The sequence below is a fragment of the Nicotiana tabacum genome, chromosome 12 (assembly GCF_000715075.1).
Source record: "Nicotiana tabacum cultivar K326 chromosome 12, ASM71507v2, whole genome shotgun sequence".
Classification (NCBI taxonomy): Eukaryota; Viridiplantae; Streptophyta; class Magnoliopsida; order Solanales; family Solanaceae; genus Nicotiana; species Nicotiana tabacum.
The window spans coordinates 48792365-48810586 of NC_134091.1; the positions used below are offsets into that span (position 1 = coordinate 48792365).

Here is an 18222-nt window from a genome sequence, read left to right on the forward strand (position 1 = left end):
ATTTCACTTCTTGGGGCGAATTTGGAGCTTCCTAGAGAGAGATTTCCACCTAACTATTGGAGGTAAGTAATTTCTATCCAATGTAAGATAAATATATAGATTATGGGTAGATTTTAATATATAAATTTGTGAAAATTATGGGTTTAGATGAATAACCCTAGGTTTTGATAAAAATGGGATTTACCCACGAAAATAGTTAGGGGATTGAGTAAAAATTATATATTTGAGTTCGTAAGGATATGGGTAACGATTTTCTTCAAAACTTTCCGGAATTTGGGCACATGGGCCCGGGGGTGAATTTTAAAAATCTTCCAATTAGGGTTGGGTAATTACTCTAATAGCTAAATTATTTACTTTTGAGCGTATATTGATTAATTTATACAATATTTGCCTAGTTTCGGATTGTTTGGCACCGAGTTGAGGCTTTATGGTGAATTTGAGGCTAGAAAGCGAGCTTTGAGACAAGGTAAGTCTCTTGCCTAACCTTGTAAGAGGGAATTTACCCCATAGTTGATTTAAATTTCTATTTGCTTCTAATGGTAGGGGCTACGTATGCACGAGGTGATGAGAGTCCATGCGTAGCTACTAACTATACTTATGTTCGGGTAGCTTAGGACCCGAATCATGAAATACTTGTAATGTTAGCACCCTACTTGTTAATTAATGTGCCTAAATTATATCGGAACTTGTTAGAGGAATCGTAAAAGACCAAATTTCACTTATTGAGTTTTGGCGGGTTACTTAACCCTTAATAAAATTGTGTTTTATTGTACATTAGCCTTGTATTAGCTCTTATTTCGGTTGTTTATAAAGTATCCTCTCTTTTTGTGGAGTAGGCCGAATGCCTCGGCAGTAGATAGATGTATCTATGGTTCGTGCCACTCGACCCTCGATAGTGTACATATTATTCTGGATCGGGTCGTACAACCTCGGCATAATCATGCGTGATAACACTCGAAGTGTAATTATATATTTGATATCTTTCCCCGGCTTGAAAGGCTAAAATTATATAAGACAAAAAATTATTTGGGACTTACCACGCGTGAAAGAATTATTTACTTTCGGCTTGTTATTGAGTTATTATTATTATTATTTACGTAACGCATGCTTATTTAGAATTTTGTATTTCTTTACTGTTAGCCCATAGTAAGTGTCGATGTCGACCTCTCGTCACTACTTCTTCGAGGTTAGACTTGATACTTACTGGGTACATGTTGTTTATGTACTCACGCTACACTTCTGTACTAACCGTGCATGATCTGAGGCAGGTGCATCTGGCGGTCACACCGGCGCGCCTAGTGGTGAGTTGCTTCCTGAGTCGTTCTGCAGCACCTAGAGCCTTTCTTTTGTACTTATTTTATGTCTATGTTTTTCAGACACTAGTTAGAGTTTTGTATATTCTACTAGTGCCCATACACTTGTGACACAAGGTCTTGACACACATTCTAGTAGACATTATGGTTTTGGAGTATTTCTATATCTATGATTGCACTCAGTTGCTTTCGTTTTATTTATTAAATTTTCTACTTCATAAATTCTCTTAATAAATTAAATTAAAATTACTTGAAAACCTATAAAAAGGACTAATCACGTAGTTATTTCATCGTTGGCTTGCCTAGCGGCGACGTTGGGCACCATCACGGTCTATAGGAGAAATTGGGTAGTGACAAAAACGGAAATTATGATTAGGATACCGTAACATAATTAGACTTTACCAATAATTGTGGAATCCATCAAAGTTGAGAGTGCATGAGGTAAGATTTGCATCACTAGAAACTTAAGTCGTGCTCTTAAAAGGAGCCGGCTTCTATAATCAAAGATGATTCGGTTAGATTATTTTATGTAGAACTCTATGTCCATCGACCACGGTATGTTCGTTTTGAATACCTCCCGAATTAAGGAGTTGAACATTGGCTTGAATTTGCTTGACAATACCCTTTCATTTCTATTTTTTGAAATGTCAGTTTAATTGAAATTTATTTTTCTCATAGCAATTACTCTTTATATACTATAATCCTTCAATAATATCAGATAATGCATACGCATGGTGTTGATATGTTTAAGAGTAATTAATTTTTTATTTGTTTTCGTTCCTTTTCAAGAAAATAAACTTGTTTTTATATTTACGAATTATTTATAATTTAGATTCTTACAATTTTATTGTCATTGTGATAGAATCACTTTTGTACTTTATTTATATTTTAGTTTTGTACTTTTAGTCTTAGTTTCTTAAAATTATAGTCTAATTGACCTATCCCAAGCTTGGCCGAATAGAAAGTTCAAGAATGAAATAACTCCTTCAAACTTTAACTATCGGCTCATTTCTTCTTCTCATTGACATTTGACTCTTTCTTCTTTATCTCTAATATATTCCATGCTTCTTCATGTGAAACATGAATACAAAACAACTCTAACAAAGTGTTAAAAAGTTGTATGATAAAATCTTTCGTATGATAAATAGCTCTAGCATATGCATGTTCAAAAAGATATTGACATATGACTTATAGCTCTGCACATATATTTACTTATAGTTTTCCATTCTACCGCTTTTAGTTCATTGCATTTATGAAATTAAAACTAATTATAAATTTAATTATTATCCGATTTTGAGGGTAAATAACTATATCCGAATAATTTCAAAAAACTGGAAGGACAAATCATTTTGACAAAAATATTAATTCCTTCTATGCTTTCCTATTTATCTAAGTCCCATTTTAATTTTCTTCCACATCTTATTAATATTTTTTTTTGCTGAATTTTTATTTCCTGTATCTAAGTCCCATTTAGTTAAAGAGGGAATAGGAAGGAGAACTCCTTGTTGTGATAAGGCTAATGTGAAAGAAAGTACCATGATGAGGAGGATATCAAGCATTACGTTTTTATTAAAAAATAAGAAACCGAATAATTTTAGGTAGTACAAGGATATATGAACCTTAATTTTATCTTATCTAATTAATTAATTTCTATTAACTAGATTAAAAAATAGCTCATTATGCAATTCAAAATTTTTATATTTACCGATGCGACTTTGAACTCTAACTCTTATCGGTGTATAATATTTGAGGTCTATATGATGAACTTGGAGATATTGTGAATGATATGTACATTAAAATAGAAAAGGCAAGACTTGAATATTTTAGAAAAGAGCAATGAACTTTGAGAAAATAATTACTTTGAAGGAGCAATTGATATTGTTATGACCGAAGAATATGGAGAAAATAAGTTGATCAAAGAATACTATTTTCAACATGGTCTATTAGAGAAATCAAACCTAAAGAAGGAGATATACTAAATCTTAATTGCTACTGATGGTTAGAAGAACGGAGAAAGAGTTTATCGACCAAGATGCCATATGACTTTATTCATGAAAGATTTTAAGTTTACTTAAGAATGCTAGCTTTTGATTTATTTAAGTTTGTAAAACTTTTGAATTTTTCATATATATATATATATATATATATATATATAAATAATATACCTACCTTGTATAAATGTATATAATATTATATAAATAGTGTATAAGAGTCTGTAGACAAACTTCTTTTACGATTTTCCGTTGTAATTCTTGGTCAAAACTAATTTAAATCTCCATCGAATGGCTTGAAAATATATAGGCAACCTCTTTGGACTATTTCTAACACATCCAAATTCTTTTAAAAAGAAAATTCTTTTGTGCCTATTTTTTTTTTAAAAATATTGTATATCATTAGTAACGAATTTTGACTCCAAACTAGTCCAATTCACCTTCAATCTTCCTCAAATTTTGTATATTGCCTCATCTATATGTTTTCAATGAATTCTAGTCATACCCATTGGGAAAAAAATCTTTTTTGCCTAGGTTTTTTGAATGTTGTATGTTATTAGTAATTTTTTAGCTATTTTTGAAAGCATGACTAAAATGGCTTATTATTGGTAAATAATTTCTTTTTGTGGTACATCTATGTAGTTTTCCTTATAAATATGGTACTTAGAAAAAGGAGGAGATTTGTTGGGTTGTTACGAACGTGATTCCCATCCATTTGGATTGAAATTTGCTACTGAATATTAATCTTTTGCTTCCACTTTTTGTTAACAACTCATTATTCTGTTAATAAACTCTATTTATACTGCTAATATAGTATTTACATTTGCAATATTATATCACATACAAGATAATATGTATAATATACGAAACATATACTGCTAATACGGTTTATCACATATAACATTGGTCCATATTTTTTTTAGAAAAAGGAACGAACTAAACACACACTTAAAATTAGCATGCATAATTCCTACTTTGACTTTTGAGGCATGGGAAATGCCAAGAAAAAGAAAAAGGCATGGGAAATGGGCAAACAGCTATTTTCATGCCTGTTTTGAGGTATTTTTTAGACGGAAAGGGTATCATTTTTAGGGGGGTATATGCTATAGTAGGTAATTTTGACAGTATGACTTAATATTTAACAATTTTTAAAATTTATATAGTTTATTTTTAACTCAAATGAACAGCTTTATTAAATTGAATCAGCCATCAAAAAAATTACATTAAAATTAGGTGCATGCTTCGAACATAAGTTTAGATTTGCTTGCTTTTTTATCCAAACTGAAGAAATATTAGGATTTTGGGTTATAAATTTAATCAAAGGTTTTCGGGTTTAAACCAATATCATGTTAAGGAGCGCCTTAAGTAAGTTGTACGCGGCACGAATCATATCTCCTCCTTTTTTTTTCTCCCCACCCCACCCGACTCCAAACCTCATATATCTCCTACTTACCAAACCAAATGTCAACATAACTGTGCACCAAAAAGCCAAAAAAATCAGTGAGAAAATAACAATGGAAACTCGAATTGGCAATTCCCTTAGCCTCATTCTGCAAGACCCTAATGACCTCAAAACTGACTTCAACTCCCTCTTCAACAATCTCAACACTTCCCTTTTATCTACCCCAACAACAACTTTACACCACAAGAATACCAAATCAAGAAACCATTTTTTCAGTCCCAAATTCAAGTTTTCCTCAACTTCTGTCTCAATTGAAGCACAAATCAAAAACCCCACTTCCAATTTTCTTAAACCTGCCACTAGGGACTCCCCAAAAGTTCAGGTTTTATTCAATAATCTTTCTGTTGTTGAAAGAGCACTTATTGGTGCAGCTTCTGGTGGCATTGCAGGTGCATTTACATATGTGTGTCTTCACCCACTTGACACTATTAAAACTAAGCTCCAAACTAAAGGGGCATCTGAGATTTATCGTGGAACAATTGATGCCTTTGTCAAGACTTTTCAAAGTAAGGGGATTCTTGGGTTTTACAGTGGCGTTTCTGCTGTAATTGTGGGTTCCACTGCTTCCTCTGCTGTGTATTTTGGTACTTGTGAGTTTGGTAAGTCAATCTTGTCCAAATTCCCACAATTCCCTTCTGTGCTTATCCCACCAACAGCTGGTGCAATGGGGAATATAGTGTCATCTGCTATAATGGTACCAAAGGAATTGATTACTCAGAGAATGCAAGCTGGTGCTAAAGGGAGGTCTTGGCAGGTGTTAATGAGAATCTTGGAAAAAGATGGAATCTTGGGATTGTATTCTGGTTATAGTGTTACATTGTTGAGGAATTTGCCTGCTGGGGTCTTGAGTTATTCATCATTTGAGTACCTGAAAGCCGCGGTGTTGAGTAATACGAAAAGGGAACGTTTGGAGCCGTTTCAGAGTGTTTTTTGTGGGGCATTGGCTGGTGCAATATCAGCTTCTATAACAACACCTTTGGATGTGGTGAAAACTAGGTTGATGACTCAAGTTGTTCATTCTGAAGCTGCTAATAAGGCTGCTGCTGCAATGGTTACTGGCGTCTCGGCTACTGTTAGACAGATATTGAAAGAAGAAGGGTGGGTTGGTTTTACAAGGGGAATGGGTCCTAGAGTACTACATAGTGCTTGTTTTTCAGCTCTCGGCTACTTCGCGTTTGAGACAGCTAGGCTTACAATACTGGATCAGTATCTGAAGCATAAGGAGCTTGAGAGTTTGGTTCCTGCAGATGCAGCACAAGCCAATTAGAGCGTATGAGTATGGTTCTTAAATAAAGTTGCTAAAACCTTTGGTAAGTGCTCTTTTATCTTAAGATTAGTGTCTTCACTGGCTAAGAAGAATGTCTGGGGATTCAGTTTGCTAATTCTAGACGGATATTTATAGCTGTTTGCCTGCTTCTTATTGTTATCTTATTCTGGCACTATATTACTACCTTATAGCTTAAATGATATGAAGTGCACTTTAGTAAATTTCTGGTTGGAAGCAGCAAAACTTTTACTTCTATTGGATCTTATACAGTCCATTTATTTCAAAAATCAACTAACTAGAACCAAAATAAGTGTCTCTTCTAATTATGCATGTCACTTAAGGTGATAGTCTAGCATCGGTTTACCCGACTGAAAATGTGAGAACATCGATGTACTGTTGAATAATTAATTTAAGTATAATTAAGTTGTGCAAGAGAATGCCTTATATTTGAGCTACATATTTATAGATTGAAGGGCAATGAAAATGAACCACCAAAAAGAAAAAAAAAAGAACAGATAGCAGTAGGCCAACACAATGAAAAGATGGACATGAACACTATTGGTTGGCTTGCTAGTTGACAGAATGATTGTGTCGCATACTTTTTCAGAGGAAATAAGAAAATTCTCAGATTGCCAGTTTTTCTCTTTTATTTCCTTGCTTTTCATTTCATCGAGTAGAATACAATGGAACGTAAAGTAGCTCTATTGTTGACACAATGACAGTGTTTTTTTGATGAGCTGTTGTAGCCAAGTCTTGCCTAGGAGGATGCATGTCTTCCTGATTGACCTTTGAATCTGCGATGTGGTCAGCACATGCATTCATTTTGCATTAGCGTGTGGCTGAATTAGTAATATGCTTAAATCGTTTTTACATGCTCTATTGCCCTACTCTGCTGCGTCTGATGCAGAGAATAGTTTTATCACTCTTTCAAGTTGCCTAAATGACATCTGAAATTTGTCTTTTTCGGATCATCACCAGTCCCTTATAATTTGTTCTTTAACTCTGCTATTAGGCTGTCTGTATGTGGGATTATCTTGCATACCGCATCAATGTGGAATGCGTTAAATTCCTCCAAAGGCAGCAGATACTGAACAACCCTTTAAGCAACCATTTAATGAACTTGTAAAGCTGATCAACAGAAAAAAAGAATAGAAAAAAACTATTATTGCCAGTCAAGAGAACTTTAGGGGATCTTCCTCCACACCATTTATTGCTACCCAGAATTGCCTGCTCGCATATATTTTGGTGTGTTCTCACTCAGAGTTGTACTTTTTATCCATTGTCAATTTCTAAGTCCTCATTATTTCCAAATGATAGTTGGAAAGAGGATATCCCATCAGAGAAGTCCCTATGTGATCAATCTAATATACGCAATTGCTAAAGTGTCCTTCTCTTGTTTCCCCTTTCTGCAGGACATGAATGTTGTGATCAACAGTCTCCTGTTTCCAACTCTTATGCAAATGAAGGTTGAAAGTGCCTGACCTTTAGGGATCAGAAAGTCTTATTAGCATAGTCAAACTTAGGATAAGTTATTACTCTTTTTCCAAATAAGTTTTATGATAAGTTATGATAACTTGCTCTTAAAACAAAATAAGATTTATAGACTCTTGAAAAAAGTACCTTGATGCTCCCTGACATAAAAAATATAATCAAATGGCTAGTTCCATGAAAACGATACCCAAATGAAACGTAACCTTGCATCCATCAATCCTTAAACTGTGTTTTGAGGTTTTCGGATGTTGGTGATGTTACCCTTTCCCATTTAACATGGTTCAATCTCTCTTTGACCTTCAATCTCCCCCCTCCCTCCTCCCACGGGATTTTCTTTTTGAACATTTTGACTATTACAAGTTACCTTGGGGAATACCAGACATTACATTTTAGTATGTGTCCGAGTGCATCTTTTTCTGGTTGTGCATACTACAGCTTCATCTTAATACTGTTTTTTGGATAAAATTTCATTTTACTGATTCAAAAAGAAATTAAAAGGCAAAAGTGCATCTTTTTTGTTGTTGGAATTCTGCATGTATTGGCTGCATTTGTATTTTATTCCCTTTAACAGTTGGACTTGGCAATTCAATTTGGTTCCTGACTGTCAGGAATCGTCAAGATGTGCACGTTCTCATATTTCTCAACTTTGGAGTGCATTTTCCAGAAAACGGGAATGGGATAGCGATATTTCTTCCAATTGTTAAGGGATGAAGGCTGAAAATCTTTGTTCATTGTTGCAAATCAAACAGGCCAGTAACGGCTTAACCAGTTAGGAGATATTGCATCCGCAACTTTTTGCTAACTGTTCCCACTGGCCCAATTTTGATGTTGCATCATCAACTTATATTACAGAACACAATGTTCCGTGACATTGGAGTTGATTGGGTCTCTGATCTGATGTCACCTATTGGTCCGACTATGATCTCTAAAAGGCAATGCACATCTGTGATGATTATATGTGTCGAGTGCTCTTTAATTAGCAGAAAAGAAAGAAGTTATTCCTTTGCAGCTATGCATTTTCTTGAGATATCTAATAAATTTAACAAATTCTGCAGTATGTTTTAGTTGGTTGGTTCTTACACTCTCCCCTGCTGATTCATTGACCTTTTTTTTCTTTCTTTTGTAGATGCATCGAACGAAGCACTAGCCCTGTTTGGCAATTGGCGCTTCTCTCTTCAGTTACCCATGCCTGTCAATTGTAATCTTCTTATCGGCGGCAAGAATCCTACCTTGTAATTTCTGTAACTAGTTCAGAGACTAAGCTATTTTAAGTCAATGAATAGGATACAATAAAAAGTTACTCCTTCTATGTATGGGCTAATAGTTGTGCTCCTCAGACTACAAAGAATTATACTCCATGTTTCAGAAATTTTGTTTGTAGCACCTGAACAAGGAATGCTTTTATCAGCTAGTTTCTTCTATCAATTCAACAATGATTTTCTTGGAGTGAGTCGCTAGCATTTGTTTTTGGCTTCAGCAATGTATTGCAGGTTCTTGATCCGAACATGGGGAAATGACTGTAACGAGCATTAAAGTTTTTTCCTTATACTTGAAGTTCTTTCTGATTTCAGATAAAACTATTGTGTTGGATTAGAATGTCTCCTTCGTATTTGGTGCACTTAAGGGTCGCTTGGTAGGATGTATTGGGGGAAAATAATATATGTATGTAGCTTTGATATTAGTAATGCATTGTTTGGTAGTGTTTTTCAACTTATGTATTAGTTATATACCTTATTTGGTATTATCCTATATATAACTAATACATAGCAAACCATGACATTAGTAATACCATAATTTTTAATACATGGATAAGTATGTATACACCCCTATGCAATTCATGTTATTTTTAATAGGCAAAATACATAGTTTACCCGTCGACCTTGTACCAAAATCCCTCTTACACATATGTTCACCATGGAGATAATATTATACACTCAAACCTTTCAAAAGTGTGTCAACAACACACCACTTTAGCTACTTGGCACTCACGTGTTCTTCACATAAAACAGGCGCGTAAATGCTAAAAATTTCATGTCAGAAGTTTTATAAAGGGAAACCATGTGTCTAATATTTAAGTTTTTTTCTCTTTTTACACCAATTAACAAATAAAAAATAACCCTTCCCGTTCTTGTCTTCTTCCCCGCCCCAACCCCCCACCTCGTGTCTTCTTCATAGTTCCAAACTTCCTAATTTGCATTATATTCTCTAGATGCCCTTCCCCCTTCGTCTTCCCTCCCCACCCCCTAGGTTTCGTCTCCCTTCCCCAGGTTTCGTCTCCCTTCCCCTATTTCGTCTTCTTCCCCGATTCAACCTTCTCCCATTTCATTTTCTTTTGGTTGCTCAAGATCCGAAATTATCCAAACAGTGGATAAGAAATAATTTTAGCATAATTAATCCTAGTATAATTAATCTCATCATTACTAATGCACCGTATTCACCGTAAGATATTTTCAAAATTTTAAATAGCCATGTGTCTTTTTATTTTACAAGTGTTCTATCTATTTCCAAGTGGCTTCTTGCTTGAAGCCTTGTGGCTAAATACTCTTAGATAATTGGTGCATGGCAAGAGTTTTACATGTGGCATTATTTTAAAAGATAATTTGACAAATGACTTTACTAAGCCAAGTGTCATTATGCATGAGATGTTTTAGCATCTTGCATTGAAATAAAATTGACAAGTAAGAAAATTGACAAGTAAGACATTTGTCATGAAACTAAACTCATTTTCATGCTATAAATAGGATGGTCATTTGCCATCATAACCATCAGAAATATTTTTTCTCTTCCTTCCCGCCTTACACGTTTTGTGTAATTATTTCTTACACAAAAATTATCTTCTTCAAGTCCTTATCACTACCCAATGATTAGTCATAATTATTGTGTATTTTCTTTATTAGCTTAATCATTTCCGTGCTACTAAATTGTTCCTTCTTTCCAGTTTATTTTCTAGATTTGCCAGTATATTTAATTTTGTTGATTCCTATATCATCTAAATAAATAGAGGCGGGCTTGTTTAATTCTGGAGAAATATTTCATATTACTGAATTAGTTTCTTAGGACAGTGTCCAGCACGACTCAAGCCAACCCGTATTATTTCCCTACACATTCAGTACTATTCTTATATAACTTAACAAACGACCGCCTATTGTATTGTCATGTAGCATAGTCTAAGCTGGAAGGAGGTTCTATAAAATAAAAGAAAGAACAAAAAGGAAAAAAGATGTGCAAGATATTAGAAGATCCTCTGATTATAATGGCCTAATGATAAAGGTTAAACGCTTATTGAATTTGATACCGTTAGCACAGGATTTAACAAAGGACATGTCGAAAAAAAATTAAACAAGAATGAAGAAAGATAAAGGAATATGGTGAATTCGGAGAAAGCCAATTTTATAAGATGACATTTTAATCAATTCCAAATTTTTACTGAGTTAAATGAGGAAAATTTTCATAATATGAGACTAAGTGGGTGTTTGGACATAAGAATTGTAAAATTTCGAAAAAAGTAAATAAAAAGTTTCAAGTAAAAATGATATTTGAAAATTAGAGTTGTGTTTGGACATGAATATAATTTTGGTTTTTTGTTTTTGAATTATTGTGAGTGATCTGAAGTGAAAATTTTGAAAATTTATTTTTGAAGTTTTTAAAATTTTTAAAAAAATCTGAAATTCAACTTCAAGTGAAAATCGAAAATTTTATCGTCAAATACTGATTTTGAAAAAAAGTAAAAAAACAAAATCGAAAAAAAAGAAATCTTTTTTATGGCCAAACGGGCTCTAAATTTGAATTGGTAAACTTTTTTGGCCATTTAGCTGTTGCATGTGGACTGCGACATTCTAATTCTATTTCTTAATTTTTTTAAGATTTGTTTTAAGTTAACATTCCAATGAAGGACTGAATCAATTTAAACAACTTTTTTTCCCCTTTTTCAAAAATTTTCTTAGAAAAGTCAGCTCTTCATTTTCGCTGGGGGGTTTTGGTGATTTAAAATACAATAAAATTGGAAAAATCTTACGCCATGCCGTCATAGTATTATTTGCTTTGAAGTTTGAACACATTTTCACAAAAAAGATTATAACCAAAATACATACTTAAAATTAGCTATCTCTACCCGACCCGACTTCACCCGCTAAAGTTTACTAACCGTTCTATTCTCTCCCGCTCAAATGATGCAACTGCAGAGCTCTCTGCATTTGCAATTCTGCAGGAGAAAAACCATCAAATACCAAAACTTTTCCTAACATTCAAGAACTCTCTGCAAAAACCCACAAACCAAACTTCCAAAATCTCCAGAATTCATCGTCAAGAATGCATTTTTCTTTGCAAAAACTCTTAACAGTCACTCTGTTTCTCATCTTAACAATCAATTCACCTTCCCATTCATCTCCTTTCTTTCCTCTTAACAATGTAACTCTTTACGGTGACGCTTCTTTCACCACCAACTCCATTTACCTCACTCAACAACGCAACTGTTCATCTTCATCATCAAATTCTCCTTCCATTTCTGGCATTGGTAGAGCTTTTTATGTTTACCCAATTCGTTTTCTTGATTCTTTAACAAATAACACTGCTTCTTTCTTATGCACTTTCTCTTTTACTATTCTCTCTACTTTCCCTCCTTGCCCTTTTGGTGATGGCTTTGCCTTTTTGATCACTTCTGATGTTGATTCTTTGAGCAATTCTAATGGTTACATGGGTCTTCCAAATCAAGATTCTGACATGGGAGATTCATTCTTGGCCGTGGAATTTGATACAGACGATAATCATATTGGTATTGGTGTTAAAGAAGTTAAGTTTTTGGCTTCTGCTGATGTTGATTTGAAAAGTGGGAAAGAATTGACGGCTTGGGTTGAGTATAAAGATTCTGAAAAAATGATGAGAGTTTGGATTGGTTATGAAATGCAAATTAGGCCTTTTAATCCTGTTCTTTCTACTAAAATTGACATTTCCAATCAGTTAAAGGAGTTTATGAGGATTGGTTTCACTGCAAAAGGCTCTGCAGTTTATTCCATTAATCATTGGCGATTCAGAACGTTCGGATTGCTTTCGTCTCAAACGTCTTGGGATCATCAATCCGACGAAGGAGATTGCTTGATGTGTTTTCCTGAGGAAATTGGTGAGCATTTTTCTGCCCCACATCATGGTAAAAGTTTACTAAAATTGATTTTTGTATACGGTGGCTTAGCTGCAGTTGTTACACTTGTTGTTGGTATTCTTGCTATTGTTTCTGTTTTTGTGTTAAGGAGAAAAAAGAGAGATGGTAATAAAGGGGAAAATGAAGGCCAAATGTGTAGATTACAAGGAAATAGAGTGCCTCAAAGATTATCATTATCTGAAATAAAATCAGCCACAGAAGGATTTAATAATGAAAGGATAATTGGTGAAGGAGGATCTGCTGTTGTATATGAAGGAGATATTCCTTCTAAAGGAATTGTTGCTATTAAGAGATTTGTTCAAGGGACTAGATTAGGTCCTTCACATATTCCATTCAATACTGAATTTGCTTCTATGGTTGGTTGCTTAAGACACAAGAATTTGATTCAGCTCCAAGGATGGTGTTGTGAGAGGAATGAATTGGTTTTAGTTTATGAATTCATGCCTAATGGTAGCCTTAACAAAATCCTACACGAGCATTCGCATTTTGCTAAGTTTTTAACGTGGGAGCGAAGGCTGAATATAGTTCTTGGCGTTGCGTCTGCTCTGGTGTATTTGCATGAAGAGTGTGAAAATCAGATAATTCATAGAGATGTGAAGACTTGTAATATAATGCTTGATGCTGAGTTCAATGCTAAGCTTGGGGATTTCGGCTTAGCTGAAGTGTTTGATAATTCTAAGACAAGGGATGCTACTGTACCAGCTGGAACAATGGGATATTTAGCTCCTGAATACGTCTTTTCTGGGGTTCCAACTGTTAAAACGGATGTGTATAGCTTTGGTGTTGTGGTACTAGAAGTAGCATCGGGGAGAAAGCCTATCGATGAATGTGGCGTTTTGATTACTGATTGGGTGTGGGATTTGTGGGAAAAGGGGAGGATAACTGAGGCTGCTGATCCGAAACTGAAGGGACGATTTCAGAAGAACGAGATGGATAGGGTGCTCGTCGTGGGACTTTCTTGTGTGCACCCTAATCAGGAGAAGAGGCCGAGAATGAGGGATGTTGCCCGTATTCTTAAAGATGAAGCTCCACTGCCCGTTTTACCTCCAAACAAACCAACTGTGAGAATTCAATCTGTTTTACCGGAGGGATGTGAAGAAATCATGAATTGTGCTGGAAAAATGGAGGATAGCCCATGGGCAACTCCAAGAACTCATTTTAGCAGGAACTAGCGTTTAGGAATTTTAGAAAAAGCTGAAGATCATAAGTAGCTAAATAGTTTGTGCTATTCAAGATTTATGAAAACTTACTACATTGAATTACACTACTTGAAAATTATCTGATTTGTACTTGTGTTTGAAACAAGTAGTGCAGACTAAATTTTGGTGCGAGTAGAATCCAGTATTTGAAATTTTACCTTGTTGAACACTATATAACTAGGAGAAAAATTACTTTGAGTTTGTTCTATAAAATGTGTGTACTTCAGTGACAGATATGCTTCAAGCAAATTCCTTCTTGCAAAACTTATTTTCTCTTTCTTTTCTGACAGTATTTTTTGCTGTTATTAGTACACTTGTTTTCTGCTAAACAAGGTTATGTACTCCTTTGCTTTGTTAGAGGAGACTGAAATGAAAAGAGATATTAAAATAGTATCATGAGATTATGGTCATCTCATGAAACTCCTATGTGACTTGATTAAACAATACTAGTAAAGAATGGCCTGCTATCCTGATACAAAGGAAATGTTTCAAGTTTTCATGTTTCAGGTGACTTTACATCTGATTTTTGTTGCAAACTCCTCTTATTCTACTGCTCTATTTACTGCAAAGTGGGATAGACTCTTTTTCAAGTATTAAATCTTCTAGTGTTTTTCACTGAAATGTCTTCTTGTATATTGGCCTTATAAGTTTAGTTTGATATTAATTAATTTAAAAGTTGAACTGAAATCGAACTAAACATGGAGGATTCTTTTTTGAAGGGAGAACAATGGGCATTTTAACCAGTAATGTTTCCTATTGATTCATTTACAACTTTTTGTAAGGAAAAAAGAAGATAGTCATATGCAACTAAGCTACTAACGAAACAATTCTTAAAGTTTCACTTAAACCATATGTAGCAATTTAGTTATTTCCCTTGGATTTGGGCAAGTTCATAATGATTTTGACTTTGAAATGGACTCCTAATAGCAAATGTTTTTACACATGCAAAAAATGATTTATGTTGAGCCATTTATAGTGATAGATTTAAATTAATAGTTCACCTATACATAAAGTGAGAGAAAATGTCTTTTTCTTTGAGATAATTTTAGTTTCAAAATATAAAATGACATTCTTGACATGTATTCTTTCAATTTTAAGTCAACGTAGAATAAGCTATAGTGAGATAGTGAACTAATACATTCAACTATATATACAAGACATGACAAAAAAGCTTAATTTCACTATACTAAACTCCCGTTTCGCCATAGATTTTGGCTTTATTTTTAAAAAAAAAATTGAAAACATTATTTTTTTGAAATATGATCATGTTTTGGAAAAAAGATTTTAAAAAATTTCAAGTTCCCAAAACTGGTTTAAGGCAGTTTTTGGGTGAATTTTTTTTTCCCACGCACAGAACTTCAATTTTTCTTCAAATAAAATGCATGTACAAATACAACTTCAACTTTTAAAAATTATTTTTCAACATAACTTCAAAAACTCTTTTTTCAAGTTTCAATCAAATTTATGTCCAAACGCTAGCTAAGAATCTATAGGTTGACATACACCTAATATTCCTGAGGTTGAAAATAATTTAAAAAAAAACACCTGTATGTTGGTTTATTTTTTATTTAAAGATCTACAAACTAACATGAGTAATTGTTTTGATGATTTTCCCAAAAAAATAAAAGACTTGACTCAAACCAAAATATACACCCATAGGTCAGAGAATTAGAGTTATGACTTAAAGCTCACAAATAAAATTCATAGTGTTATAAAATAAAAATTATAAAGTAAATAAATCAAAGACAAGTATAGAGAGAGATTGATATATTATTCAACTTCAAACTCATGTACATAATAAACTGAAAACTCCTATATTTATAGAAGAAAGGAAGCAGCTGCGAGGCTTTTCAGGAAGTAGCTGCGAGGCTTTTCTTGAGCTACTTGTAAGTTGTCCGCATGAGCTGCTTGCAACCTGTCTGTTTAATAAGAAGTTGCTGCAAATCATTTCATTGAGTTGCTTGCAACCTGCCTGCATCAGCTGCTTGTAGATAAACTTCAATAGAATGGATAATCTTTTTCAGGATGATTATCTATAGCGGAGTAATAAATGAACATCCACATTATAACTATTTTCATAACACTCCCCTTGGATGTTTATTGAAAGATATTGTGCCTCGTTAAAACATTACTAGGAAAAATCGAATGAAAAAAATCCTAGTGAAGGAAAAAAGAGTACACATATTTAATAATACGCAATTCTAGTTGCCTCGTTAAAAACCTTACAAGAAAAATCTCATGGGAAAAACCTTAGTAAGGAAAAAAGAATACAACGCGTATTTTACTCCCCCTGATGAAAATCTTGTTCCAAATATTTAAGTCTCCGCATTCCAATCTTGTATATCATCTTCTCAAAAGTTGAAGTTGGCAAAGATTTAGTGGACAAATCTGCTGGATTGTCACTTGAACGGATTTGTTGCACATCGATGTCACCATTTTTCTGAAGATCGTGTGTGTAGAATAATTTTGGTGAAATGTGCTTCGTTCTATCTCTTTTTATAAATCCTCTCTTTAATTGGGCTATGCATGCAACATTGTTTTCGTATAATATTGTGGGTTTTTTTATCACATTCCAACCCATATTTTTTCTCGAATAAAATGAATCATTAATCTCAACCATGCGTATTCCCTACTTGCTTCATGAATAACTATTATCTCAGTATGACTTGAAGAAGTAGCAGCAATAAATTGCTTTGTGAAGCGCCATGATATGACAGTACCTCCACATGTAAACACACGATTTGAGATCTAGCTTTATGGGAATCTGATAAATAATATGCATCTACATAACCAATATGATTTGCACCACCTTTGTTAGCATTAACAAGATACATAAGTGCACCAATTGCACTAAGATAGAGTATTTCAGGACCAAGGAGTTCCTCATCCTCTTTTGGAGGTCAGAACGAATCCTTATTCACATCAAGTAATCGAGCACCCATTTGGTGTACATAATGGGTGCGCTTTGTCCATGTAAAAGTGTTTTAAGACCTTTTATGTATAGACCGATTGATGAATAAAGATCACGTCTGCTAAATATTCAATTTGCAAACTAAGACAAAGTTTTTCCCTTTGGAGCTCTTCTAGAGTTCCTATGAGATTTATGTCATTAACATAAACAACAAGTATAACAAACTCTTATGTTGTTTTCTTTGTAAAAATGTATGGACAAATGCCATCATTTATATAACCTTCATTCATCAATTTAGTGAGGCGATTATACCACATGCGCCCTGATTGTTTTAAATCATACAAAGACTATTGTAATCTGATTGAGTACATTTCTCGAGACTTTGAACTATATGCTTCAAGGCATTTTAAATCCTTCAGGGATCTTTATATAAATTTGATCAAATGAGTCATATAGGTTATGACTTGCATCTAAATGGCATGACATCTTCAGGTGTCTGGACTACAGGTCTGATCCTCACAATCTTTTATAATATTGTGCACTATATTGTATCAAATATATCATCGACGACTATTTTGTATCGGTTCGCAAGTGACATAACTTGCTGAGATCTCATCACTTTCTTTGTTTTCGGGTACCTGAACTTCTTCTGGAGTTTCATGAAATGTTATGTCGTGGGCTATTCCAGAGCTCATTTCCTCCTCATTATGATCATTTTGATCATTTGCTCCTATCCTTTACAGGGAATGTTACCTTTGGAACCGATCGGTTTACTACGCTTCATGCGTGCAGTAAACTTTATCCTTCAGAGATTTTAATTTTAATAGGAGCATTTACAGCTAAAATATGATATTTAATTTTGGATCAGCAAATGCTTCTGGCATTTGACTTAAATTATGTTCTAAGTGAGGATCATATTAATGATAATTCGATTCATATAGCATATTTTCCAGCTGTTTATTCCATCCCCAAATATTAGAAAAACTAACTCGTATCCCCGATCTTCTTTGGGAAACCTATCTTTATGCATTGTGGTAGAAAAATTAATCATATACCACACATCAAAAGTTATTAGATAGTAAAAATATTTAATTTTTGATCCTAAACCAATTGTGAGGAGAGGACTTATTATATCTTATTGGTCTGATGCATACAAATGTTGCAGTATGCAATTTAGAAAATTTTAGACCAACACATGGAGCTTTGTTCTCATAAGCAATAGTTTAGTCATTAATAGGAGGTATTCAATGCTAAACTAGCTTGGATATAAACCACCATCATCAAGATGAACTATCTTGATTTCATAATCTGAAAATTATGCTCTTAATTGAGAAAGGCAATTTCAAATGCCAAACTGCAGGTTGACAATAAACACATGTAACCATCTCATATATGCATCTATAAGTAGTTCACATGATAGGTTAATGGACCCA

General features: G+C 33.9%; 2 protein-coding genes across 2 annotated transcripts; both read left to right on the forward strand.

Moving 5' to 3' along the window:
* Positions 1–4685: 4685 nt before the first annotated feature.
* Positions 4686–8974, forward strand: LOC107800125 (protein MITOFERRINLIKE 1, chloroplastic). Its single transcript, XM_016623273.2, has 2 exons — positions 4686–6076; positions 8651–8974. The coding sequence occupies exon 1, from the start codon at positions 4819–4821 to the stop codon at positions 6031–6033; it is 1215 nt and encodes a 404-aa protein (XP_016478759.1). The 5' UTR covers positions 4686–4818; the 3' UTR covers positions 6034–6076; positions 8651–8974.
* Positions 8975–11755: 2781 nt separating this feature from the next.
* LOC107800123 (L-type lectin-domain containing receptor kinase S.6-like) lies at positions 11756–13900 on the forward strand. The gene has a single exon (XM_016623272.2). It carries the CDS (start codon positions 11833–11835, stop codon positions 13849–13851), a length of 2019 nt encoding a protein of 672 aa, XP_016478758.1. The 5' UTR covers positions 11756–11832; the 3' UTR covers positions 13852–13900.
* The last annotated feature ends 4322 nt before the right edge of the window (positions 13901–18222 follow it).

Coding starts and splice junctions, on each gene's coding strand:
- LOC107800125 (XM_016623273.2), top strand. CDS start 4,819: ATGGAAACTCGAATTGGCAATTCCCTTAGCCTCATTCTGCAAGACCCT.
- LOC107800123 (XM_016623272.2), top strand. CDS start 11,833: ATGCATTTTTCTTTGCAAAAACTCTTAACAGTCACTCTGTTTCTCATC.